Source organism: Vulpes lagopus, chromosome X (assembly GCF_018345385.1).
Source record: "Vulpes lagopus strain Blue_001 chromosome X, ASM1834538v1, whole genome shotgun sequence".
Taxonomy (NCBI): domain Eukaryota; kingdom Metazoa; phylum Chordata; class Mammalia; order Carnivora; family Canidae; genus Vulpes; species Vulpes lagopus.
The window spans coordinates 9,984,583-10,010,710 of NC_054848.1; the positions used below are offsets into that span (position 1 = coordinate 9,984,583).

General features: G+C 46.2%; 1 protein-coding gene across 1 annotated transcript in view; it reads left to right on the forward strand.

Annotated features, from left to right (window-relative positions):
* Positions 1-22,064: 22,064 nt before the first annotated feature.
* EGFL6 (EGF like domain multiple 6) overlaps positions 22,065-26,128 on the forward strand; it is a 64,586-nt gene continuing 60,522 nt past the window's right edge. Inside the window, exon 1 of the mRNA XM_041741217.1 lies at positions 22,065-22,215. Within this exon, the coding sequence (XP_041597151.1) occupies positions 22,142-22,215 (74 nt within the window). The 5' untranslated portion in view covers positions 22,065-22,141. The remainder of the gene's footprint in view (positions 22,216-26,128) is intronic.

Consider the following 26,128-nt stretch of genomic DNA (forward strand, 5'->3'; position numbering starts at 1 on the left):
GGCCTGCGCTGTTCCCTCTGGTCACCGCTGCTGCCTGTTACCTGTGCTGCTCTGAGCAGCCCGTAGTGCTGCCACTGCCTGCTGTGCCCCCACTGCCCGGCGTCGTCACTGCCTGTTGTGCGCCCACTGCCGGCTGAGGTCCCACAGCCCGCTGTGCTCCCACTGCCCGCTGTGCGCCCGCTGCCCGCGCCGGGCCCCTGCCCGCGCCGCGCCCTCTGCCTGTGCTACGCCGCTGCCTGCGCTCCTCCTTCCGGGCCCCGCTGCTCCCTCCGCTACTGCCATCAGCCTGCGCTACTCCTAACGCCCTGCGCTGCTCCCACCACCCTGCCCTGCTCCCGTGGGATGCACTCCTCCCTCTGGCTTGCGCCGCTCCCTTTGCTTTGCGCTGCTCCCTCTGCTCTGCGCTGCTGCTGCTCCGCGTGGCCTTCCTCCTCCCTCTCACCTCCGCTGTAGCCCCGGTCTGCGCCGAACCCCCAAGGCTGCGCTGCTCGCTGCAGCCTGTCCGCTCGCCCCGCCTGGGCTGCTTCTTGACTCCGCTTCTCTCTCTGTCTCTCTCTCTCTGTCTCTGTCTCTCTGTCTCTCTCTCTGTCTCTGGCCTCTGCTGCTCTTGTGCTCCTTCTGCAGGCGTGCGCTTCCACCTCCTGGCTGAACTGCTCCCTCCTGCCTGTTGTGCAGGCTCCTTCCTGTACTGCTTCTTGTCTCTGCTTGTCCCTCTTGCCTGGGCTGCTGCCTCCTGTGTGGGTTGCTGTCTCTGGCCTGTGCTGCTCCCTGCGTCCTGCGCTGCTCCCCCTGCCCTTCTTCGGTTGCTCTTCTGCCTGGTCTTACTCCCTTTGTTCTGAGCTGCTGCCTCCTGCCTGAGATGCTACCTATGGCCTGCGCTTCTCTCTCAGGCCTGCCCTGTTCTGTCTGCCTTCGCTGCTCCCCCTGCCCTGTGCTGCTCTCCCTGCCCTGCTTTGCTCCCTCAGTCCTGCGCTGCTCCCTCTGCCAGGCCTTTTTCCCTTTGTCCTGTGCCGGTTCCTCCCTCCTATGCTGCTCCCTCTGCCCTGTGCTTCTTCCTTCAGCCTGCACTGCTTCCTCCACTGCTCCCACTGGCCTGCGCAGCTCTCACTGGTCTGTGCTCCTCCCTCCAGCCTACCCTGCTCCCTCCCCCTGTGCTGCTCCCCTGGCTTGTGTTGCTCCCTCAGTCCTTGAGGCTCTCTCTGTCCTGCACTGCTCCGTCTGACCAGTGTTGCTTTCCCCACCCTGACTGCTCTTTCTGTGTGGTGCTACTCCCTCTGGCCTGTGCTGCTCTCTCCCGCCTGCACTGCTCCTTCTCATCACCGCTGCTCCCTTTGGCCATGCTGCTTGCTCTGGCCTCCACTGCTGCTTTTTGTCTCTGTTGTTCCTACTCCCCACTGCTGTTCCCTCTGGCTCTGCTGTTCCCTCTGTCCTGCCCTGCTCCCTCTGCCCTGCCCTGCTCCCACTGGCCTTGGCTATTCCCATTGGCCTGTGGAGCTCCCTCCGGTCTCTGCTACTCCCTGTGGCCTCCACTACTCCCTCAGGCCAGTGCTGCTCTTACCAGCCTGCACTGCTCCAACCGGCCTGCGCTGCTTCCTCAGGCTACTGCTGCTGCCTCAGGCCCGTGATGCCTCAGGTTGGCACTGCTGCCTCTTGCCTGCCTTCTTTCCTAAGGTCTCCTTTGTTCCCTCTGGCCTACACTGTTCCCGCTGGTGTCTGCTTCTCCTATTGGCCTGCCCTTCTCTCTCTGGCCTCCAGTACTCTCTCAGGCCTGCAACCCTCCCTCAGACTCCCTCTGCTCCCTCAGACCACCCCTGCTCCCTCTGGCCTGGCCTGTGCGCCTCTCTATGGCCTGTGCCTCTACCTCAGTCCCCTGCTGCTCCCACTGGCCTCTGTTGCTGCCTGTCACCTCTGCTGATACCTTGGTCTCCACTGCTGCTTCTGGCCTCCACTGTTGCCATGGGCCTCTGTTGCTGCTGGTGGTCCTCCCTACTGCCAGGACCTTCTGGTGCCGCTGCCTAACTGCCCTTTTCCTCAATATTCTCCATTGTCTCCAAATTTTTTGTTGTTGTTTCTGATAATGTCCTATTGTCGCATTTCTCTTCTACACACCACTACCTTGTTCCGGTGTCTCCCACAGTCCCCCCTTCTTTCTCCACTAGACTCTCTGCTTACTCCTGAGCGGAAGGCTGGACTCCCTCCCCCAACCCTAAGATCATGTGCTGAGCTGTAATCAATAGGCAGACGCTTAACTGACTGAGCCTCCCAGTTACCCCTGAAGCTTGGGGATATCTTTTTTTTTAATAATAAATTTATTTTTTATTGGTTTTCATTTTGCCAACATACAGAATAACACCCAGTGCTCATCGCTTGGGGATATCTTAATCTAATGTTCTCTGCATCAGTGCTAGTAACAATGCAGATTACCCACAGTTGCTAGTTCACACTGTTCTCTCTGTGATGAGGAAAGAACCCTGTGCCACAAGATAAAGCAATTTACTTCATCAAGAAAGTTGCTATGAAAAAGTCTTACAAACTAAGTCCTGCCTGGTAACATCAGATTTATGTTCTATTACAAGGTTCTTATCCCAGTTTCGACTTGCACTTGAGTCGCTCTGCCCTTAACTCATGGTCTAGATCCTGTTATATAATGAAGCAGTTGCTGAGTCAGTAGCAGGTACAAAAGGGATACAGGAATTAATGACCTGAAATACCTCATTTACCCAAGAAATTGCTTGAAGAAAGCGAAACAAGTAGTTTGACAGAGATGGAGGATAGTACTGCTGCTCTAGGTGTGGCTGTGTGGTTTGCATCTCCTGGGAGCTTGTTAGAAATGCAGAATCTCCTCACACCCAGCCCCCCAACCCCCTGAACCAGAGTCCAAGTCTGAGTTGTAACGGATCTGTGTGCACAGTACAGATTGAGGGCTTTGGATACAGCCTCAATGTGGTTGTCAGGAAAGACTTCTCCAAGGAGGTGACATTTGAATGTTGAGCAGGACCCAGCCATGTAAATATCGGGACAAAGAGTCGTCCGAACAATGGGACCAGCAAAGGATGTCTTTCCACCATCAGAGTGAAGAAGACCAGTGGAGCCCTCGCAGAGTGTGGCCTGAGTGAAACACGTTCCTAAGACACAGCCAGGTACCGCTTGCCCTGCTTCTAGTCCAGAGATCCCTACTCACCGGGGCCCACCCTCTGCACTCAGAGGCCCTGTGTGTCTACATCACATCTCTATCGAGGACTGGGCTGCCTCACTCATTGATATAAATGCTACAAATCACACCCTCCCAGAGGTTATGATTATTTAGTATTTTCAATAGTATAGCAACTGCAGAGCATATGCTATTGCTAATCCCATTTTTTGTGCTTTCTAATGATAGTCTTTTCTCAAATTCCTAGAAAAATTAATTTTCACTTGCTTTACCATTCAAAGAATGCTCTAAGATTGTGGATAACTATCTTTTAATTTAGATCAGCCCCAACTTAGTATCTGAACTCCAGCTTCATGCTTCTAGATGTTCACAGGACATCACCTGTTGAATGTTTCTCTAACTTAGAGCTGAACCCATTTAGGACTAGACTCTATTTCTCTTACAAATACAATGCCTTTTTTTTTTTCAGGCTTATTTTTTTGTGGGACGTTTCCAAAAGAAAAGTTTAAAATCACCTTTGACTTTTCCTACTCTTTTATCATTTATACCCATTATGTTATCAACTCTTACTGGGTTGGTTTTTTATTTTTCTTTGTTGTTGGGTTTTTTGCCTCCTTTGACCCTTTCCCTTCAATTCCTACCGCCAAAACCCTGAATCCTTCATTTTTCCAACAAGGTCTAGGCTCTCCACACTCATAGATTATAGTCCCTGGGACTCCCATTTCTAGGAATGAACAGGACACCTTGATGCTGTCTTAAAATGATTATTGCCTCTTAGACTTCAGGGTGAAATGGTCTGTCTCATATTTCTCCAGAAGTAAAATGCAGCCAGGGCACCTGGCTGGCTCAATTGGTAGAATATGTGACTCATGATCTTGGGGTTTTGAGTTCAAGTCTCACATGGAGTGTAGAGATTATAAAGACACACTTTAATGAAAAACAGAAAACAGCTCTAAACTCAGGATAGCATCTCCACAACATAGAAATCATGGGATGCTGTCAAAATGTATTTTTTTTATTTCAAATACCAGTCCAACCTCCATCAGCTCTAATCTTCCCACCCCAAAAAAACAAAACAAAAAACCTTTAAGCTCTCTAAAGTCTAACATTCCTGCCACTAGGTTTCTCTCCAAATAAAACTGCTTTCTGGCAACTTAAATGCCAAAGGCTCATATTAGCTACTTTCAGCAGCATAAAAAAAATCATTTAAGATTTTATTTATTTGACAGAGAGCACAAGGAGAGGGAACAGTAGACAGAGGGAGAGGGAGAAGCAGGTTCTCCATAGAGCATAGAGCAGAGAGCCTAACATAGGGCTCAATCCCAGGATCCTGGGATCACAACCCGAGCTGAAGGCAGACACCCAACCGACTGAGCCACCCAGGTGCCCCTAAATGATTGATTTTTGAGTGTCAACATTTATGATCCTTAGAAGCCAACATTTGCAAAACCTTTGTATCTGTGTCCTATACAACTGACCAGGACCTTTGAGACATTTTAATATGACTCCTTTTTCTTATACATTAAGGACGGAGTGTTTACTAAAATGACAATCCTTTATCCTGACTATACAGTGGGAAAGGCATTTTAACAGGAAATAAAACCTTGTGATCCCTGATGAGGCCCTCACACCAAAATGCTTATCAGCCAGTTAAAAGTTTGGAACTCACACTTTATAGTAACTACTGTGTTCTGTGTTTGAGGACTTTCCACAGATAAATATGAAGCAGTTTTGGTGTTTCCCCTAACTTCTTTCCCCCAAAAACTCAGACCAAATGGGATCCTTATTCACTTAAGCTTCAGTTCCCATTATATTGTGTTCTGTTTCAAGTTGAGAAAAATGTGTCTGTGTATTAAGAATGGCTTCCTTAAACCTTTGGAAAGCTCTTTGCAGTGTAATATTTAAAATTTTTAAATTTAACTTTAATTTAATTTAACTTTGCAGGAGACTTAAGTCTCTTCCAACTCTTACTCCAAGAGAGAGAGACCTGTCATAGCGGTGGACGAAATCATTTTCGGATTGCACGTCAAGGTTGGTTTGCTAAGACGTGGAAATGTGTAATGGCAGAAATAAAAGCATATGTAAATCTAACTGAGTGGGGTCAGTGGGTGATCTTCTGAAGCAGGATCAGCAAACTATGGTCCATGGGCCATATCCTGCCCACAATCTGTTTTTGTGCATTCTGGGAACTAAATGGTTTTTACATTTTTAAACAGTTGAAAAACCAAATATTTCTCAATACATAAAAATTACATGAAACAGAAATTTCTAGGTCCATAAATCTAGTTTTATTGGCACAGGACCTCATTCATTCATTTATATATAACCTGTGACTGCTTTTGTTCTACATCTGCAAAGTTGAGTAGTTAGGACAAAGACCACGGGACCTGCAAAGCCTGAATTATTTATTCTTCGGTCCGTTGCCAACAAGTTTGCCAACCCTATTACATAGGGTCATCTTTCTATTATCCTCTTCTCTTTGAGCTGCTGTGGCCAGAGCCCTGGGTTGTCTCCTGCTCGGAAGGTACGAATAGCATGTTCCCCTTCGTGGTTAAGTTGTGTAGATCTGCAGTAGCCTAGATCTTAAGCAAAAGAGTTCTTGAGGATTGTGTATATCCTAGACCAGGGTAGGAGTAGCGCCAGTGATGATGAGACAGAGCATGGATATTTGTCGGAGATGCTTAGCGTACTCCATTCCTCTCCAGACACATGCCAGGGTGAGGGGTTGGGCTGGGGTAGGGCAGTCATGGCAGGAACATGTTTGAAGATTTGCGGGCTTCTCATCTTTGTTGAGCACAATCAGCGGCCGAGCTGAGCCCACGGGTGATAAACAGAACCTCCCTGGAAGAATCTGTTCGATCAGGGTGGGTTTAGCCACCGTGTTGTGGAAAGCCCATGTGGGCAGGAGGCTGTGCAGCAGGCTCCTTCAGCATTGTGGTGGAGATACTGTGGGATATGGAGCGGGTGGTGAGATGGGGGGATGCTACAGTCAGCCTGTTGGACGGTGTGTGCATCTGTTTCTCTAGCCCCAATGTGTCTAGGTTCTCCAGCTTTCAGAGAGAACTCTTCATTTTCCAAATTATGGAAGCTCTCGGCCTCCTCAAATGGTGCAGTCCTGTCTTCCCAGATCCCTTCCCAGTGCGTGGGAGCTTGGGCGTTGTGGAAGAGGCCTGTGCACCCCACCCCGCCCCTGCGCCCCTTTTGTCTGGGCCGCTGCTTATCTCTTTCACTGGAGCATAGCTTCAGGCTCCCTGCACCTCTCACCTTGTGACTTGCAGATCCTGCAGGCCGTTACTGACCTCACACCTCTCTGCCCTGGTCCCAGACAACTCTGTCCCACCTAGTGGGAGACACCGACTGTGCTCCGTGCATGTGCCCTTGGCGCCCTTGGCACCCTTTACATTTGGGGGCACACCCTTTACATTTAATGTTTGCGGTGTGTGTCCCCTCTCAGTAGCACCTGCAATTCTTTGTGGGCAGAGCAGCAAGTGGCTCTGGTCCCGCCAGCTCTGTTTCCAGCACTAGCACTGAGTTTCCAGAAGAGTGGCTTCCTCTCTGAAGACCATCACACTTGCTCACAGATAGCATTGGGGGGGGGTGGGGGGGTGGAGCAAGAAGGTATAGAGGAAAATACGGAGGTAAGACTTGGAAGTATAATCTATAGGATTAAAAAAAAAGTCAATCTGTAAAGAGGAAATTAACACAAATTACTCTGGAAAGTAAATTGGTGGTAGACAAGTCTCCCCTCCTGACCATCAATATGACTCTCTCTCTCTCTCTCTCTCTCTGATAGCCTGAAAATAACTTAATTTGTATTTACCAAGCTGCCGGGGTGGGGGGCGGAGGTTGATCCTGATTTCTCTGCTTAACCACAAGGTGATTTGTGCAAGGTCTGGATCTCTTCAGACCTCAGTGTCCTACTGGGGGAAATGAGGATGATCAGAGTTCTTATGTCATAGGCTGTTCTGCTGGTCAAGTGCAAACGTGTGTGCCAAGGGCTTAGAGTCTGGCCCTTAGAAGGAGCTCACAGGGTAGCCATTGTTATCCTTCAGATGTCTTTCCCCTTCCTTTAAACCTATTTACAGACTTGTAATTTTACACTCACTCCCTCCCAAGCCATTGCACTTACTAAATTCAGTGGTACCTTAATACGTTGAATCACCCCAGGGGCTTTTCTAGAAATACTGATACCAGGAAACCAGTGATCCACCTCCAACCAATTTAATCAGAATCTCTAGAGATAAATCCTAGGGTTTAACTCCCATTTTTGGTAGAGTTTGCCAGATGGTTCTAACGGACCGGCAGGATAGAGGAGCTGCTGTAACTGTAAGCAGGGTTCCTCCCCCCAGCCCCCTGGAACTGCATGGGAAAGCCTTCAGGGGCCTGCCTGCCTGCCCACCAATGGCCTTTTCCCCATCATCCTTGATCTCCTCGAATTTGTCAGCATAGTAGCCCTAGTTCTGACCTCTTGCGAGCCTGCAGCTTGCACCTCTAGCCGCCCGTTAGACACCCTAGTGGTCCATCCAATTTAACCCGGCCTATCTCCTGATAAGAACCTTGGCTCTGCCATTTATCAGCAGCGAGACCTTGGGCAGATCACGTAACCTCTCTGTGCCTCAGATTCCTTACCTGTAAAATGGAGCTAACGGCAATGTTTACTTCTTAGGGTTGCGTGAGGAATGAGGATTGAATTCGTTAATTCAGGGGTAAGTTTAGACTGGTACCTGGCCCACAGGACTCCACAAACGGGAACAGGCTGTTGGTCTTTGTTACATTGGTAATGTGATGTGGATAACCATGTCCCAGTGCCCTGCACCTCCCGCCCCAGCACCACCAGCCCTATCTGTGAGCCACATACGCAGCAAGCTTGCTGTGGCACGAACGTCTTGGGAGGTTGTGTGTTAAGTCTCACAACCATCTTGGGAGTCAAGTAATATTATCCTCATTAACCTGGGCACCAGAGAGGTTGAGTAATTTGCCTAAGGCCACACAGCTGGTAAGATGCATGGCCAAAATTTGAGCCCAAGTTAGATTCCAAAGCCTATACTTTTTCTACTATAATATAAAGATGATTGAAAATTTAATATAATTATGGGATCCCTGGGTGGCGCAGCGGTTTGGCGCCTGCCTTTGGCCCAGGGGGCGATCCTGGAGACCCGGGATCGAATCCCACGTCGGGCTCCCGGTGCATGGAGCCTGCTTCTCCCTCTGCCTGTGTCTCTGGCTCTGTCTCTGCCTGTGTCTTTGGCTCTGTCTCTCCTTCTATCTCTCAAGAATAAATAAATAAAATCTTTAAAAAAAAAAAAAAAAGAAAATTTAATATAATTATATTCAATATAGTTAGCTTTTTTTGGTAGCTCCTACCCAAGGTGACCAATCTTCCCAGTTTGCCCTGAACTCAGGGTTTTCCTAGGATGAAGGATTCTCAGTGCTAAACCAAAAAGCTCCAGGCAAACAGACAAATTGGTCCCCCTTATAATCAAACCTAAACCCTCTCCCACACACTTCCAAAGAAGTTGATCTTGATCTAAATTACCTACAAAATGCCTTGACTCTGTCCACAAAGATAAAATGGTAGTATGATACTGTGACTCATAGTAAGAAATATATATTTGGTCTTCCATCTGAGTTCCTACATGATGAGAGCGATAAAAAGTATCGTTTGCTAAGTTAATGAGGTGACTTTGAGAAAGTTTTCAGGGATGGGGGCTCGTTGCTGGGGGATCCAATCAAGTGAGGAGAGGACTGGAACTCTCATTCCCACCTCCTGATCTCAGGAGGGGAGAGAGGCTAGAGATTGAGTTCAATCACCAATGGTTATTGATTTAATCAACCAAGCCTATGTAGCAGAGCCTCCATAAAAACCCAAGAGGGCAGGGTTTGGAGAGCTTCTGGGTTGGTGAACACATGTGGTTGCAGGGAGTGACCTGCTCAGCATAGAAGCTCTGAGCCCTTTCCCCACGCCTTGTCCTGTGCGTCTCTTTCACCCGGCTGTTCCACAGTTATATTTTTTTATGATACACTGGTGATGTAGTAAGGAAAATGCCTCTGAGCTCTGGGAGCTTGCTCTAGCAAGTTAATCAAACCCAACGAAGGGATCGTTGAAACCTCCGATCTACAGCTTATTGATCAGAAGCCCAGGCAACAACCTGGACTTGGGACTGGTGTGTGACATTGGTAGGGGCCGTCTTGTAGGACTGAGCCCTTAACCTGTGGAACTGGATGATATCTCTGGGTAGATTGTGTCAGAATCGAGTTGAATTTGTGGGACACTTGGTCAGTGTCCTTGGAGAACTGAGTGAATTGTTTGGTGGTATTGGGGGGAAAACACACACGCGAGAGGTTTAATAACAGCTAGCCATATTATGTTAGTCTTTTGTTCACTTCTCTGCTGAGAAATCAATCTTCTCCTATCTTGTCATTTTATTTTTAAGTAATCTCTGTACCCAATGTGGGGCTCAAACTCACAACCTAGAGATCAAGAGTCCACTGTTCTATGGACTGAGCCAGCCAGGTACCCCTAAAATGTATTTCTATTTGAGTGAATTTGGGTGGGGGAGATACTTTGTTTTATTCAAATTTAAGAATTCTATCAGAGATAAGTGGAAATAAATTGTGATTTTTAAATAAACTGGTTTGGAAATCCCAGTTGATGAAAGTAATCAAGACTAAGTAGCAGCAACTGGGAATATTTAAAAAAAATAAGATTAATTAAAGGAAATTTTTCAAAAAGTAAAATTATGACTCTGAAAAAAATGTAAGATGAGGGTCACCTGGATGGCTCCTTTGGTTGGGCTTCTGCCTTTGGCTCAGGTTATGATCCTGGGGTTCTGGGATCGAGCCCTGCATTGGGGCTCCCTGTTCAGCAGGAGTCTGCTTCTCCCTCTCCCTTTGCCACTCCCCATGCCTGTGGTCTCTTTCTGTCAAATAAAATCTTTTTTAAAAATGTAAGACGAACACATGTTAAAGATCTTACTTAACTCATCACTGTGGGAACTAGAAGATATTACAGCTAATTCAAAGGAGAAACCAAAGAATAGACACATAGATCAGGAATGTTGAAACGAACTTGGAGGCAAAACTGGCGTCTTCCAGCATGGGGGAGGGAAGCCACTTGACCTTCAGGGCACAGGATGTACATGTCTATAGATATAAATGATTTTGCATTGTTAACAGTCATCTACAGCAGTAAAATAGCTCAAAGACTGACAAGCCAGAGTCAGAAAACCAGGAAGGGTGCAGTGTAAACAGCACGTTGCTTGCCATTGAAGCACAAATGGTTCTTTATGCCACCATATGAGAAAACATTTTTTGACTGAGTTTTCCCGCTGGCATGGCCATGAGTGTTGGGGACCTTATGTAGCTAAAGAATAAAACCTTAGTGGGTTTATTCTGGGAAACGGGAGTTGTTTAATAAACTCTTTATGTTAGAAAGCATTACCAGAATTTTTGCAATAAATCCTGGCTTCCTATTTGTCAGGCTGCAGAAAATGAGCTCTCCCAAGATGCATACTTCTTTGGTATGCTAACCAATAGTTTAGCTGGGAGATTAATTCCTGTTTGACCCCAAACTCCAAAGCCACTGTTGATTTTGAAGATGGGCTGTAGTGCGATGGTATGGAAAGAGCTGGTTGGCGCTCTCCAGTTGTGGGCTTTGGACACATCTCATAAAATACCATTCTAACTCTGATGACCTCTAACACTTGATGGGTTCTTACCTTGTACCAGGTACCACTCTAAGGTCTGAGTTTGTATTAACACGCTTAGCTGTACAATGACCCTGGGAGGTATCTTCTTCCTATTTCCCAGCTGAGGAAATGAAGAAACAAATTTAACTCTCTCGATCGCACCCCACCCCACCATGAGATACAGCTAGTAAGATGTGGGGCCTTAACTTCAGTTTTTTGTGGGATTTTTCTTTTAAGATTTTATTTATTTATTCATGAGAGAGAGAGAGAGAGAGAGAGAGAGAGAGAGAGAGGCAGAGACATAGGCAGAGGGAGAGGTAGGCTCCCTGTGGGGAGCCTGATGTGGGACTTAATCCCAGATCATGTCCTGAGCCGCAGGCAGATGCTCAACCACTGAGCTACTTGGGCTTTCCCTGGGGGAAACCTTTGAACCAAAGAGCAAATAAAATGAATTTTTAATTATTATTATTATTTTTAAAGATTTTATTTATTCATGAGAGACACACAGAGAGAGAGAGGAAGCAGGGACACAGGCAGAGGGTGAAGCAGGCTCCTCGAAGGGAGCCCGATGTGTGGGACTCGATCCCGGGACTCCGAGGATCACACCCTGAGCCAAAGGCAGACACTCAACTGCTAAGCCACCCAGGCGTCCCTAAAATGAACTTTTTAAAAGTAAGCTTCATGTACAAACATTTCCATCAAACCTGTGTTGCATTATTAATTCCTGAATATATGCAAGCATCTATAATGTTTTAGTAATTATCTTAATGGAGCCTGGTAGCAAACATGGGATATCTTATTTCCATAATATGGAGATTAACATCAATAAAATTTTAAGACATATTTTTCTATTTAGCAAAGATATCTATGAATATATGATAATTATCATATTGTGTTTCTACCATAAGCTTTCAGTTGCATAAATTCTCTGGCATCCAAGCAGATTCAGGAGTTTGACAAAAGAAGGAAATACTAGAATTTACAGATACCATAAATCTGTCATTTAGGAAACTTATAGTGTACTTTATTATAGTGAGAAAAAAAATCTTTTAAGATTTTATTTTTTCATTCATGAGAGACAGAGACACTCAGAGAGAGAAGCAGGCTCTCTGCAGGGAACCCAATGCAAGACTTGATCCTTGGACTCCAGGATCACGCCCTGGCCAAAGGCAGGCACTCAACCACTGAGCCACCCAGGCGTCCCGAGAACAAAAAATTTTGTTTAGATTTTACTTATTTGACAGTGCGCACAAGCAAGGGGAACAGTAAGCAGAGGGAGAGGGAGAAGCAGGGAGTCCGATGCAGGGCTCCATCCCAGGACCCTGGGACCATGACCTGAACCGAGGGCAGACACTCAACCTCTGAGCCACCCAGGTGCCCCTGAGGACAAATTTTAAAAGATACATTTTCTTCACTTTGACACTATACAGATATTACACAGTACCAAAAACATGTTTGTAAGTTCAGTGAAGTGGAAGGTATGGGGCCATGCAATGAACTCAGGATTAGATTTATGGACTTTTATGGGTATTATAGTTTTGTTGGTTATAGTCAGACTAGGATAAATAGAGTTGTATCAAAATGGCCACTTACAATCTAAAAGAAGACCAAAGTACCTCACAGTTCTGAAATTGGCCATGGGGAGCCTCAGAGTTCAAATGTACAATAGAGTTTATGTTAAATAGACTTAAAAGGAGATCCTCTAAGTTCAGATGGAAACTTTCTATTAGAATATACATAGGTGTCTTGGGGGTCTCCCCAGAGGCAAGGAGGTGAAGGCAAGGAGGTTATTTGGAAGGTGATCCCAGGAAATGTTAGCAAGGGAATGGGGAAGTTCGATGGGGAGGAGAAGGAAGCCAATAAAGAGTGAATTAGCAAGCCACTTTCCACACTAGTCATCTAGAGCTTCAATCCCCTGGGGAACAGTGGGAGACCACGTAGAGTTCTCCCAACCAAGAGGTGAGGTGGTGGGGTGTAGAGTCACCAAATCCCTGTCCATCACATGACTAAAAGTCCTCCGATGAAGAGTGGTAAGTGTTCAAGATGAGCAGCCTTTGTCAATCAGTGGAGAAGCCAGAAAGCTAGGGGTGATGCCCTTGTAGCATCTGCTGCAATAGATTCTGAAAATTCAACTGATGAAACTGTCTTTCAGTTCTTCAGCGCATTTCCTTTTCCCAGTGAAAATAAACGAGTGGCAAGAAGAACACCAATCAGGTGCCCTCATTCAATCCCCATTTTTATATCTTACTGCCTCTAACTTCTTAAGGCCAACTCCAGGCTGGAGCTCTCTGTACCCATTTACTCATCTGTAAAACAGAAGTCCTGTACGCCATGATCTTGAGCATCTCTTCCATCTTAAGATTCTGTGTTTGATGCAAATGGACCTCTTCTTTTCTTTACTTGAAAGGGTCAGTGCAGGCTGGCCAGACTGGGCAAAAGGTAGAAGGTGGGATGTAATAGTGCTTTAGTCAGGACTCCTCTGGATGCAGGAGATAAAAACGGACTATCTCAAGTTCAAAGAAAGTATATGAGAAGGATCCAGGAACTCCTAGAGGTGGAGGGCAGCAGGTAGGTCTAGTCCTTAAAGGAAGAGAAGAATCCTCAAACTAGTTTGAGATAGTGATCTGATATAGACTGTGATAGAGAAACAGATGGTTATAAGTATAATTGTAGAAACAGAGATATAGGGGCACCTTGGTGGCTCAGTGGGTTAAGTGCCTGCCTTCAGTTCCGGTCATGATCCTGGGGTCGTGGGATGGAGCCTCACATCAAGCTCCCTGCTCGGCGGGGAGCCTACCCTTCCCTCTGCCCCTCCCCCTGCTTGTGCTCCCGCCCCCCCCCCCCCCCCGCGTCAAATTAACTTAAAAAGAGAGATTAAATATATACAGGTACTGTGATAACTATAGAGATATATAGTGAGAGAGGTATAGTGATAGTTATAGACATGTAGTTACAGATACAATATTAGTTATGGATATATAGAGAAATAAGCATACACGGATTGAGAGTGATAGACGTATATTTAGGGATGTATAGGTATAGGCAGGCATGGATATAATTACAGTTGTAGAGCAAGAGATACTGTGATACAGGTTTATATATGTGTAGCTAGATACATAGATTGTGTATAGATAGATACAGATATGGATACAGATATACATGTAGATGCAGGTAAAGACTGATACAGGACCACCTAGTACCTAAGCATTTGCTCCCTTTCTACTCAGTAGCCTTGTTGCTCTTGCTCCTCCATCAGTCCCCTGCCCTAACTTCAGCTTGGACACGCCTTGACTTGTCCCACTGCAGTTCTCCAGCCCCTATTGTTGATTGATTAATGACCTTCGTGTCCCAGATCCACAGAGGAAAAGCATGGTGTTTATATCCACCCTGATCCAATCAGCTATGGCTGAGGACTGGTGAGTCACAGGGCACGACCACTGAGCCTACCATGTTAGTAAGATTGTAGGAGCTAGTTTTAAAATTTGGGGAACGTGGGGTATCTGGGCAGCTCAGTCAGTTGAGTGCCTGATTCTTAATTTTGTTTTCTTTATTGATTGATTGATTGATTCTTAATTTTGGCTCAGGTCATGATCTCAGGGTTGTCAGATCGAGCCCCACATTGGGCTCCATGCTCAGCAGGGAGTCTGCTTGAGATTTTCTCCCTCTGCCCCTCTCCCTGTTGGCTCACTCTCTCTCTCTAAAATAAAATGAATGAATAAAACCTTCAAGAAAACTAAAATTTGGGGAGGGAATGCTAAGATGTTCAAGCACCCAAAATATGTCTTATTACTCCTGAGGAGTGCTAGAGGCACTTAAAGAGGTACTTAAAGAGGATGAAGATGCTTGGGCTGCCAATGATTCAAGGAAAGTATTTTTAACTTTAATTCCAGTAAGGTAACATACAGTGTGATAGTAGTTTCAGGTGTACAACGTAGCGATTCACCAATCCTATACATTACTCGATACGTACCATGATCAGTACCATGATCGGTGTATGCTTAATCTGCTTCACCTATTTCACCCCATCCCCCTGCCTCCCTCCCTCCCTTCTGGCAACGAAGTTTGTTTTCTATAGATAAGAGTCTGATTTTATGTTTGTCTCTCTTGTTCTTTGTTCATTTGTTTTCCTTAAACTCCACATGAGTGAAATCCTATGCTATTTGTCTTTCTCTGACTTATTTCACATAGCATTATCCTCTAGATCTATCCATGTTGCTACAATGGCAAAATTTCATTCTTTTTATGGCTGAGTAATATTCTATTGTGTATATATACCACATCTTCTTTATCCATTCATCTCTCGATGGATAGGCTGCTTCCATAGTTTGGCTATTATAAATAATACTGCAGTAAACATAAGATATATATATCTTTTCAAATTAGTGTTTTTGTATTCTTTGGGTAAATACCCAGTAATGGAATTACTGGATCTTATGGTAAATTCTATTTTTAATTTTTTTTAAACAGGAACTCTAAATTCTACACCCAACATGGGGCTCAAACACCCTGAGATCAAGAGTTCCATGCTCTAATGACTGAGCCAGCCAGGCACCCCTCTATTTTTAACTTTTTGGGGAACCTCCATACTATTTTCCACAGTGGCTGCACCAGTTTGCATTCCCACCAATAGTACATGACTTCTTTTTTCTCCACATCCTCAGCAACACTTGTGTCTTGTATTTTTTATTTTAGCCATCCTGATGACAGGTGTGAAGGGATATCTCATTGTGGTTTTTTTTTAAGATTTTATTTATTCAAAAAAAAAAGATTTTATTTATTCATGAGAGGCAGAGACCTACGTAGAGGGAGAAGTAGGCTCCTCCCAGGGAGCCTGATGTGGGACTCCTCTCTGACCCTGGGATCATAGGATCACGGGGATCACGCCTTGAGCATTAGGCAGACACTCAACTGCTGAGCCACCCTGGCGTCCCTCATTGTGCTTTTGGTTTGTATTTCAAGGAAAGTATTTTAAAGCAGCAGGAAAGTAATACTGAAAGGTGTATCTACCCATAATAAAAGCAAAGGAAAAAGAGGCAACCTATGCTAGACAAGGGGCTACAAGGCCCAGAGAATTTAAGAGAGAGAGCTTGGGATGCCATATCCCACCCCTTGCCCTAAGAAAGTGTATGTCTTCCAGAAGCAGACCCTGAGACATAAATATGAGACTAAGAGTGAAAATACCTTAGTTGCAGGTGATTCAAGGGAACAGTGGTAGGTAGTTAAGACAAGAAGGAAGCCATAAGCAGAGGGTGTATTTGGTGAGTTCTCCCTGTAGTCCCTGTCATGCTAGGCCAGCAGTTCTCAATAGGACAGGACCACCCTCATCTCATGATGGTGTACTGGAAGTGTATGAGTGTTTAGGTAGACATGACTGGGGGAACTAATGCCAGCCAATGCTAGACATCCTGAACTATGTTACCAACCCCTAGTGTTGTGCCTGGCACCAAGTGGGTACTAATTAAATTAATGCATATGTGCTAAAGATCTCACAGAATGTGTGGAATAAAGGCCAGAAGCAAAGCAGAATGAATGTTAGCCACGATGGAAGAGAAATTTCATTCACTCCTTTATCCATCCATTTATTTGTTGAATTAAGATCTCTTCCTTGCTGAAATTAGCCCAGCTTTTCAATTTCAAATACAGTCTTTTGGGTCATAGTTGATTTTTCTTCCCCCCTTTCCACAAAAGAAAATGTTAGAGTCATGGTACTTTGGAGAGAGACACTTAAAGATCCAGAATTTTTTGCAAACATGATACAGAAAGTGAAGCCCAAAGATATGAACTGGCTTGCCCAGGTTGAGGAAATTAGTAGAACCCTGAACTAAATCCTGATTCTTCTGATTTCCAACCCTGAGTTCTTTTTACCAAACTCACTCTTCCTCACTCTAGAGGAGCAGCACTCCTGTGAGTCTGGGGCCAGTTATTATCCGAGCAGACAATTTTTCAAGATTTCCTAATTTATAAAAATCTTGCTATTTGAAAATTGTTTAAGTAAACAATTCATGAACGTAGGGGATAATCCAGGAGCAGCATTTATACGTGTAGAACCCAAAGAATTTATATTCTTCCTTCCTTGTTTCCACGGCACCCCAAAGTACTTCTGTTAACACTTACACCATTAATTCTAATGTATTTACATGTCTGTCACCCAGGGCAAAGGATTATCTCTTAATCATCTTTACATCCCATCTGGGCACAGTGTCCACCCCATGATTGGCAAGAGGACAATAAGTGTTTGTTAAAGGAATAAGTCTATAAAGGATATGGAACTTTTTGCAAATAGGGAGGGGCATATGTAAAAAAAAGAAAAGCAATATTTTGTTCTGGCAAATTTTGCTACTTTTATCTTAAAGGAGGAATCACAAATATAGTTCCAATTTTACAGTCCACAGAACATTTCCCAACCAAGCTTTTTCAAGTCAAGTCGGAGTGGCTTTGAGTAAGCATCTGTACTTTTAAGGCCCATCTAAATGGAGTTGCCTGGCTTTCATTCTCAGAAATCATTGTATAGGATTTCTGTAGGACAAAATAAATAGACAAGCCCTGCAGGGGTATGCCAAGTGAATACATTCAATTGTGAACAGGAAAATAGCAAAGGATATTTACACGTGGAACAGGAAGGAAGTATACAGGGTGGACTCCAGCTGTACCACCTCCCAAGAAAGACAAAAAGAAAAGCCCTCGATGATTGAGTGCCTTCAGTTGGGAAGTCAAGGGCACTAACATTCAAACAATGAAATTTCATTCACTTGTAGACAAGGAGATTTTTCTATGTAGTAGTGACATTTAAAGGGTCATAGATCATAGATTGGTCACTTAAAAATTAGACGAAAGCCATGCTGATCCTCACCGACATATAAAATTTTCACTGTTTCTGGTGGCAAACTGACCTTATCCCCCGCTCCCCACCAGGCCATGAATCCCTGCTGTGAAGAATGAGGTCTGCCAGCAAAATGAACCACCAGTGAGCTCTGGCTCCCAAATCCACGTTTTTTCTGTTCCATTGACAGATGACCATATACGAGATGTAACTGCTCTAAACTTCACGAGCCTCATCTGTAAAACGGCGTGGTAATATCTTCCTTGTTGTCAGGAGTAGATAATCATTCTGAAATATCTAGCATATAACAATCCACAAATAAGTTTCTCTTCAATTATCAAGCAGGAGGTTTTTAGAGCTGGCAACACTTGAGGGGAAATGAATCATGGTGTTATTTTTTTTCCTCTCTTAATCTCACCTTCATTTTTTTCTGTTCCCCAAGAAGTGTGGTCCAGATGTTCTAAGAACCACATGTTAGCTGGCCAGCCCAGGTCACCAGGGAGAAAAAAGCTAGAGACCACGCAGCGGACACATTTCTACCAAGCGGTCCCCACCGGGCCTGGCACTTTGTAGGTTACAGATAAACGTTTGAGCAAGAATGAGGGGAGAGGGCAAAGAAGGAAGGAAGGAGGAGAGGTGGGGAAAAGAAAGGATTTTTTTTCTTCTACCATGGAGCTCCCAAGAACAGGGACTTTGACAGGCACAAAATGAAGAAAAGCAGTATGTACCCGAAGACACACCTTCCCACATAGAATTTAGCCGTGTCCCCTTCAAGAAGCTTACACGTCCTCGTTGACTCCTTTCGTGGAATAGTGAGAGAAAAACAGACTGGGAAAACCCATCCAATTTCTAGAACATGTCACTGCAATTAACATAAAAGAAGAATTAAGAGGTACCATTTTCTTCTTCAGAAGGAATGATGATCAAGAAAACGTGAAGTTTGGGGTGCCTGGGTGGCTCAGTCGGTTAAGTGGCCGACTCTTGATTTCTGCTTAGGTCATGAGCTCAGGGTCCTGGAATCCAGCTCCATAACGGCCTCCATGCTCAGTGGGGAGTCTACTTGAAAATTCTCTCTGTCCCTCCCCCAACTCGCACATGCTTGTGCTCTCTCTTAAATAATCTTTAAAAAAAAAAAAAAATGAAGTTTTAGGGGAAGGCCATGTGATGGAAACAAAGGTGTGAACTCACATCCTGTGTTGTGGCTTTGGGCAAGGTGCTTCACACATTGGAGCTTTTTCTCCACTTGTAAAATGTTAGAGTTGGTCCAAACAATGGTTCTCAAGCTTGGCTTGCCATTAGAACCACCAGGGGAAAAAAAAAAAGAACCACCAGGGAACTTTCTAAACTTTCTACAGGTCCCCACACTCAACCCATTGTTCGTACATTAGAAACTCTGGAGGTGGGGCTGGGGCACCAGGAGTTTCAAAGCTTCCCAGATGATCTCAGTGTGCAGCTGAACTTGAGAACTGCTCCTCCAGGGGATCTCTAGACTCTCACTACCCTAAGAGGTTCTCAGACAAGCACCATAGGCATCTTGAGATCTTTTTAGTAATCAAGACGCAGGTCTTACTCGAGAGCTATGCAATCAGAATCTGCATTTTAACAAGACCCTCAGCTAATTTGTAATGACCATAAAGTCTGAAAACTCTTCCCTTAGACTCTCTTCCGTCCAGCCGTTTCATCTGCTAATGCTTTGCTTCTGATGCTGCTGTTTTGACGTAATTTTGGATCTCAGCGCCAGGCACAATGTAAGAAAAGTTCTCTATGTGTTACAGGTATATATTCAGAAGGCACAAAAATATCCTGTCACACCTGTACCACGCAGGGGGCTCAGTGAAACTAGATTGAAAACAAAAGTAGCACTGTAAAAGGTGCGGATGATTTTATGAGATTCTGATCAAAGATTGCTTTTCCTTTGTAGAATGCAGTGTGGGCCCCCTAAAGAGCGGTGCTCTTCAAAGTCAGCAACGCCACAGTGTTATTAAAAACACCTGCCTCTACATGGCAGTTCGTATCCAGTGTCTTCTCACCTGGCAACACATCACTTCCAGGTTCCTTCCCTTCATCATGCTCCCTGACGGCGCCTTGGTTCACAGCTCCCCTCAGAAAATAATAAGTGGGTCGGCCGAGGGGAGTTTGAACACCCGGGATGTTCATCACCTCTCTTAAGCCTACAGAAGAGAAGTCTGCTCTGATAAAAGCAAAAACCAGAAACTGCACCACTTTAGAACTTAGGGCTAAGAAGGCAGGATGGCCCCCACATGTTAGGCTACTCATGTTTTATTGGGACTTTTTGGAGTAATGGTTTATTTAAAGGAGAGAGTGATCTGGATTTGCGTGTTTAGGGAGAAGTGGCATGGCCAAAAACTCATAATTGCGGATCGAATTCAGCCTCTAGAAATGAGGTAGCAGCCAATGTGGTGCCCGGCCCCTGCCCCCCTGGGCCTGACCATTCCAGTAGCACATTGGTAGTCAGCATCTGCAAGGCTGGGGGCTGCCTTTGGCTGTCAGCCCCCAGTCTGCCCTCACCATACCCCGCCAAAGTCCTAGGATCGGTTCCCTGCTAGGGCCTCCAGCAGTGACTGAATGCAAGTGCCTTTTGGATGAGCTCATGCAGAGACAGCTGGCTCTGGGAGATGCTCAGCAGCTCAGAGCTCCTGTTGCCCCCAGCCATGACCCCATGATCCATACTTGCTAGTTCCCTTCCTGACTTACTCCTCACTCCCCTGCCAAGGTCGTCTGCACCTCCAGAGAAAATTGCTTCCACTCCGCTCCTTGCTCCCATGGTCAGCTTGTGGGGAAAGCCACACTAAGATTTTAGATTCCATTTGCTTTAAGGTATTTGCAAGCACATGGTTCATCCCTTCTGTTCTTTCCTTTCAATTTTAGTATTTTCAGTAAACCAAACCGGTTTTGGGATGAAGAGTAATGGCCTTGAAGAGGTCATCTAATCGATTACCTTATTCATGAGACTCATTTGACATCTGAAGCCACCCGGGAGTAAGAAGACAAGCAAAAGGATTTCTCTATCAGCAGAGCCCCGGGGACAGGGGCCCTCCTTTCCAGTTCTACACTTGTTAGTTGCATGAGCTCGGGTGAGTCGCTTACCCTGACTCCGTTTCTTGACACTTCAGAAATGGGGGAACTAATAATCACTATCTATAGAATTGTGGGTGTTGAGCAAGATGATACACGCACAGTGTTTAGGACAGGGCCTGTCGCTATCATCTAGAAACAGCTCAGTGGTCTAGCTGGTTACTAACCAAGGACACCGAATCCATTAGGATACCTTCAACCATAAAACGAAAGATCCAGCATGACTTAGACAGGTAAGGAGATCTACTATGGTGTAAATGAAGAATCTGTGGCAAGAATCTTCCCCTTATCTCCACTCCTCACATTTTATTGGCTAGAATTAAGGCATATACTGACTACATAACCGGGAATTGAGCTTGTCAAGACAAACTTTCTTCATATTCTCCATTTAGTTTAAACTATTCTCCATCTAAAACTAGGTCACGGGGGGTGTTGAGAGCTATTGCTGAGTAACAGATTGTCACAGTAAGGCTTCCGCTTGGCTGACACTGCTGACCGTGACTGAGCTCATTCGTGGATCTGTGGGCTGGGCAACTCTAGGGTTGAGTAGATAGCTCTGTTCCACCTGTTCCTCCTTCTCCTTGGGTTGCCGTGCTGGCTGGGGCTTGGTCTCCTTGTGCCCATGAGAGAGTCTCGGGTGTCTCATGGCCTAGGCTTGGAACTGGCAACTCGTTAACCTCTGTGCGTATGCCATGGGTCAAAGCAAGTCACAGCCGAGTCCCGAGGGACAATGTGGGGTCATAGGTTCTGCCCACTGTGAAACCAAACGGTATAGAGGCAGGGAAGGGGTAGAGGAGGGACCAGTTGTGTTTCTGCACAGGTTACTATATCACAATATCGTCTTGTGGCCCCATGTGAGCAGGCTGTTGCAAATGAGCATGGGAGGTCACCTGTCAAATGAAGGGGTTGCACAGGACCTGGTGACCTTCCAGCTCTAGCAGCCCACGATTTGCAGTTTGTGGAAGAAAGCCTAGCAGAGTATGAAAACCTAAACAAAAGTCGTAAAGGAGTGTTCTGAACCAGCATCCTTGGTTCCCGCTTTGACTTAACCAAATTCTGAAATCCGAGCGCAGGTATCCCCGAAACCTGCCGCAAGCAGCTGTCTGAAACCTGGCACGACGGGGGACTCTGACCGGAGTGAAGTGAACCGAGTCGGGGGAAGGTTCCCCGGCGAGCGCGAGCGCGAGCGGGGAGGATGCGCGGGTCGGGCTGGAGGCGGGTCCCAGCCAGATGTGCACGGCCCGCCCCGCCCGCCCGCCAGCAGCACCCCGAGCCCGAGCCGAGCCGCGCCGGCGCCCCCACCGCCTGCTGGGACCGCGCGGGAGGAGCGGAGGAGCCGAGGCCCCGAGGGGACAGAGGACACGCAGCGGGAGGCCCCAGCCGAAGATGCCGCCGCCCTGGGCCCTGGCGCTCCCGCTGCTGCTCCCCTGGGTGGCAGGTGGCTTAGGGAACGCGGCCAGGTGAGTGTGTGCTCTCGCCCGGCCCGAGCTCCTCGCGGCGGCGGCGGGCGGCCCTCCTCGGTCCCTCCTCGGCCCCTCCAGGCACCCCTGCCCGGGTGGGGGGCTGCCGCGTGCTGCGACGCCGTTTCCCCGGGTGCCGGCCCAGGGCGCTCGGGCTCTGCTCCCCGCGCCCCTTTGGCCGAGGCTTGCCCCCAGTCCCACTGCCCCAGCTGCACCCCACCTGGCGGCGGGCGGGTTGCGGGAGGAGGGCGGCCCTGGCTTGGTGGCCCCGTGCGAGCTGCTGTGCCGGCGGGGGTGCGAGTGCCAGTGGGTGGGTGGCATCCGTGCCCGGGGGGGGGGGGGTTTGTGCTTTCCCTTCTATCTGAAGGGCACCCACTGACGGTCAGTCGCTCGCTTTGCTGGGGGAGGAGGGGGAGAAACGGGAGCACAGAGGAAGCGTTTGCTGTGCTTGGGCTGAGCGGCTGGGAAGGGGGCTCCTCTACTCAGTGCCTTTCTGATGGAGGTTAATGAACTGGAAAGAAAGGAAGCGGTTATCACATGAAATCGACTGATTTTTCTTGCCGTGGCAATTTAGAATCTGAAGCCGTGTCTCTACTGTTGATAAACTTATCGAAGTCCCGAAACTTACTTTTCCTGAGATCAGCAAAACCACTTAGGAAGTACCTGCATCCTGTCCTGGCACTATTCTAAACACTTTAGGACTATTAACCCAGTGAAAAACCCATAAGTGTTCTGTATGAGAAGTACTATTATTGTAATCCTCGTGTGGCAGAGAAGAAAAACGAGGCACGGAGAAGTTGAAGGACTTGCCCAAGGAGGCACAGCCAGTGAGTGATGGAGCTGGCATTCGGACCCAGGCAGTCTGGCTCAGATCCCTGCCTTTCTCCCGTGCGCTAGGGCAGCCTTGTAGGAATCAGTCACTGGAAAAGCTTTCCTGGTTCTTTGGCTGCGGTATCTTGTTTTCTGAGGTGTCCACTAGAGCAGGGTTTCTCCTCCATGGCACTGTTAACCTTTTGGGCTGGGCTGGATAATTATTGGTTGGGGCTGGTTGGAAAGCTGTCCTGTGCCTTATAGGATTTTGAGCATTATCTGTGGCACCTACCCACTAGATGCCAGGAGCAATCTCTCCACCCAGAATGTCACCAGACGTTGCCCAAGGTAGGGGTGGAGGAGCAGTGGTTTGCAGAATCCCTGCCTTGTGGAGATTTTTCTAGTCGACAGTTCCTGGGGAGAGCCGCCTCAGAGCCTTGGTTTGGAACAGGCTTCTGAAAGGTGAGCCTGTCTATCTTTGTTTGACTTACAGAAAAAAAAAATCTTTCATCAGTCAGCCACAGTATTAAGGGATTTTGAAGTTCAAACAGAACAAACCTCAAACCAGGTTCTGAGAATGTATGATCGTAAGTTTCAATTTCCTTTCCACAATAAAAATGTAAGCAGATGCAATTTGCTCATAATCACTTTCTCCTTGAGCGTTGGAGGTTCTTGTATTGCTAGAAAGCCCACTTAAGAAAGACCAAATGCTTTTGGGAGATGAGATTAGCAGTTCCTTAGCAGCCGGCAAACGGACCTCCAAGAGCCTCACTTTCAAAGTGCCACCAAATTAAATTAAAAGCCGAAAAGCCCCCCAATAAACCAAGGAATATTAAAATGAAGAATCCGTGTCAGGATTCTGCAGTTTTGTGGTTTTCAAGATGTGAAATGTGCTTTCTTTGCACAATGTCAGGTTCACACGCTGGTGTGTTTATTATCTGCTCAACAGGCTTGGCAATGTCAAGTGGTCAGCTCTTCGGGAGCTGCCCAGACGCCGTGTTTCATCAACTCCAGCCTCCACATGAGGCTTTTCTCTGAGCCACCCAGGCTCCCCAGGGTTTTTTTTTTTTTTATTACTGAATTACTACATCATAATTTTAGTGATCCAGAGAATTGCATGCCACCTCAATGGTGCTTAGTGCATTGTAGATAGTTAACACTCATCAAATGAATAAACCATTAGCAGCATATATTTTCCTGATCATAAGCATCAGAATTTGGCTTGAACCCTATACTTTTTGTTTTTATTTCTATTTATTTGTTTATTTATTTACTAGACAAAGAACCTGATTAACCTTGTTTCAAACTTTATTCCCAGGCTTCGTCAGCTTAATTAGCTGCAAAGAATGAATTGTGTCTAAGCAAAAAGCTGAAAAAGAGCTGTAGTGTCCAAAGGGCTTGGCTTTAAAAATATTTAGAGATCTAGGGGCACCTGGGTGGCTCAGTCACTTAAGTGTCTACCTTCGGCTTGGGTCATGATCCCAGGGTCATGGGAGCGAGCCCCACATCAGGCTCTCTGTTCAGCAGGGAGTCTTGCTTCTCTCTCTCCCTTTTCCCCTTTCCCTGTTTGTGCTCTCTCTCTCTCTCTCTAATACATAAATAAAGTATTTTTTTAAAAAGTTTAAAAAACATTAGGGATCTAGATCTTATCAGAGCCATGAACAAAATTTTAGAAAAACACTCATAAAAATAACAGCTCCCAGTCACTTCTTCAAGTTCTCTCTTCTGCAGAGGTTGATACAATTCAACTTGCTTCATTCTTAGAAGCTTCGTCAAAATTCTCCCGAGGATCTGAGACTTCGCCGTCCTCCTCCCCGGTAGGCAGCGAGTGGTGCTTTCCCATCCACAGGGTGTGTGGGCAGAGCTTCAGCCAGTCTTCTTAAACTAGCCAGACCGTCTGCACCCAGCTGGTGTAGGATCCTGGGGAGCATTTCTGTGGGCTGCTCTGTCTCAGTGCCGCCTGGAATGGACAAAACGTCCGTCGCCGGGAACACCTGCACTTCAAGGTTGGGAGAGTGGATCCTAGTTCCCGGCTTTGTGAACATGTTCACTTCTCCAATACCAGAAGGTATTGTCTACCCCTAATTTCTTTCAGGAGAACTGAAGCTTTTTATCCCGTACTGTAGCGCTTCGGATGAACCACCTTCTTTCAGTGGCGGTTCCTTCCCCACCAATGTGCACCAGTGCTTGCATTTTGACGAGTTTCTCCTGGTTTGTGATAGTTTCTTCATCTTGCTGGAACAGAAATGGGGCTGCGTGGGGGACTAGGGTTGGCACGCAGGGGTGTCGGGTGGATCAGCTGAGATTAAGTTGAACCTAGACTTTTTTTTTTTAATTTTTAAAATTTTTGCACTTGAATTCAATTATTTATTTATTTTTATTTTTACATTTTTATTTAAATTCAATTTGCGAACGTATAGTATAATACCCAGTGCTCATCACACTACATGCCCTCCTTAGTGGCATAGGGTGGTCACCCCATTCCCCCTCCGTCCTCCTCTTCCATAACCATTTGTTTGTTTCCCAGAGTTAGGAGTCTCTCATGGTTTGTCCTCCTCTCTAATTTTTTTTCAAACTGTATCCAGCTTTATTAAAGATACTTTTCATAAACAATCATAGTATTTCAGGCAGGAAATGGGCAGACGATCGTTAACAGTATACAACAACTTTCAAACTCCCTTCTTCAATGGATTACCAAAATCAGAAAGCCACCATAAAACCCAATGAAGTCTTCATGTGATGCTCTGAACAGGGAAAGTTTAAAGTGAGGGTTGACAGTTCACATTTAGCATGTTGTTTAACAACTTTTCACAAGCCGACCCTGACTTTCAGGAAATGAAATGAAAATGGCAGGATTATCAATCTGAAGATCCACAAGCTAAAAAAAAGGAACTCTTTTGAGGGACGCCATCTCAGTGGTGACACTGTAAAGTCCAGATTGCCTGACATATGGGAACCATTTCATGGGGTCAGGCTCCAACAGGTCTCTGGGTTTAAGGGAGTCAAGTCTATGTTGAAGGCAGAGAGGGAGAAGAGGACATAACTGAATTTTAGTTTTTCCACACCACCAAGGTGGCCCATGTGTGTCAACATCAAGGAATCC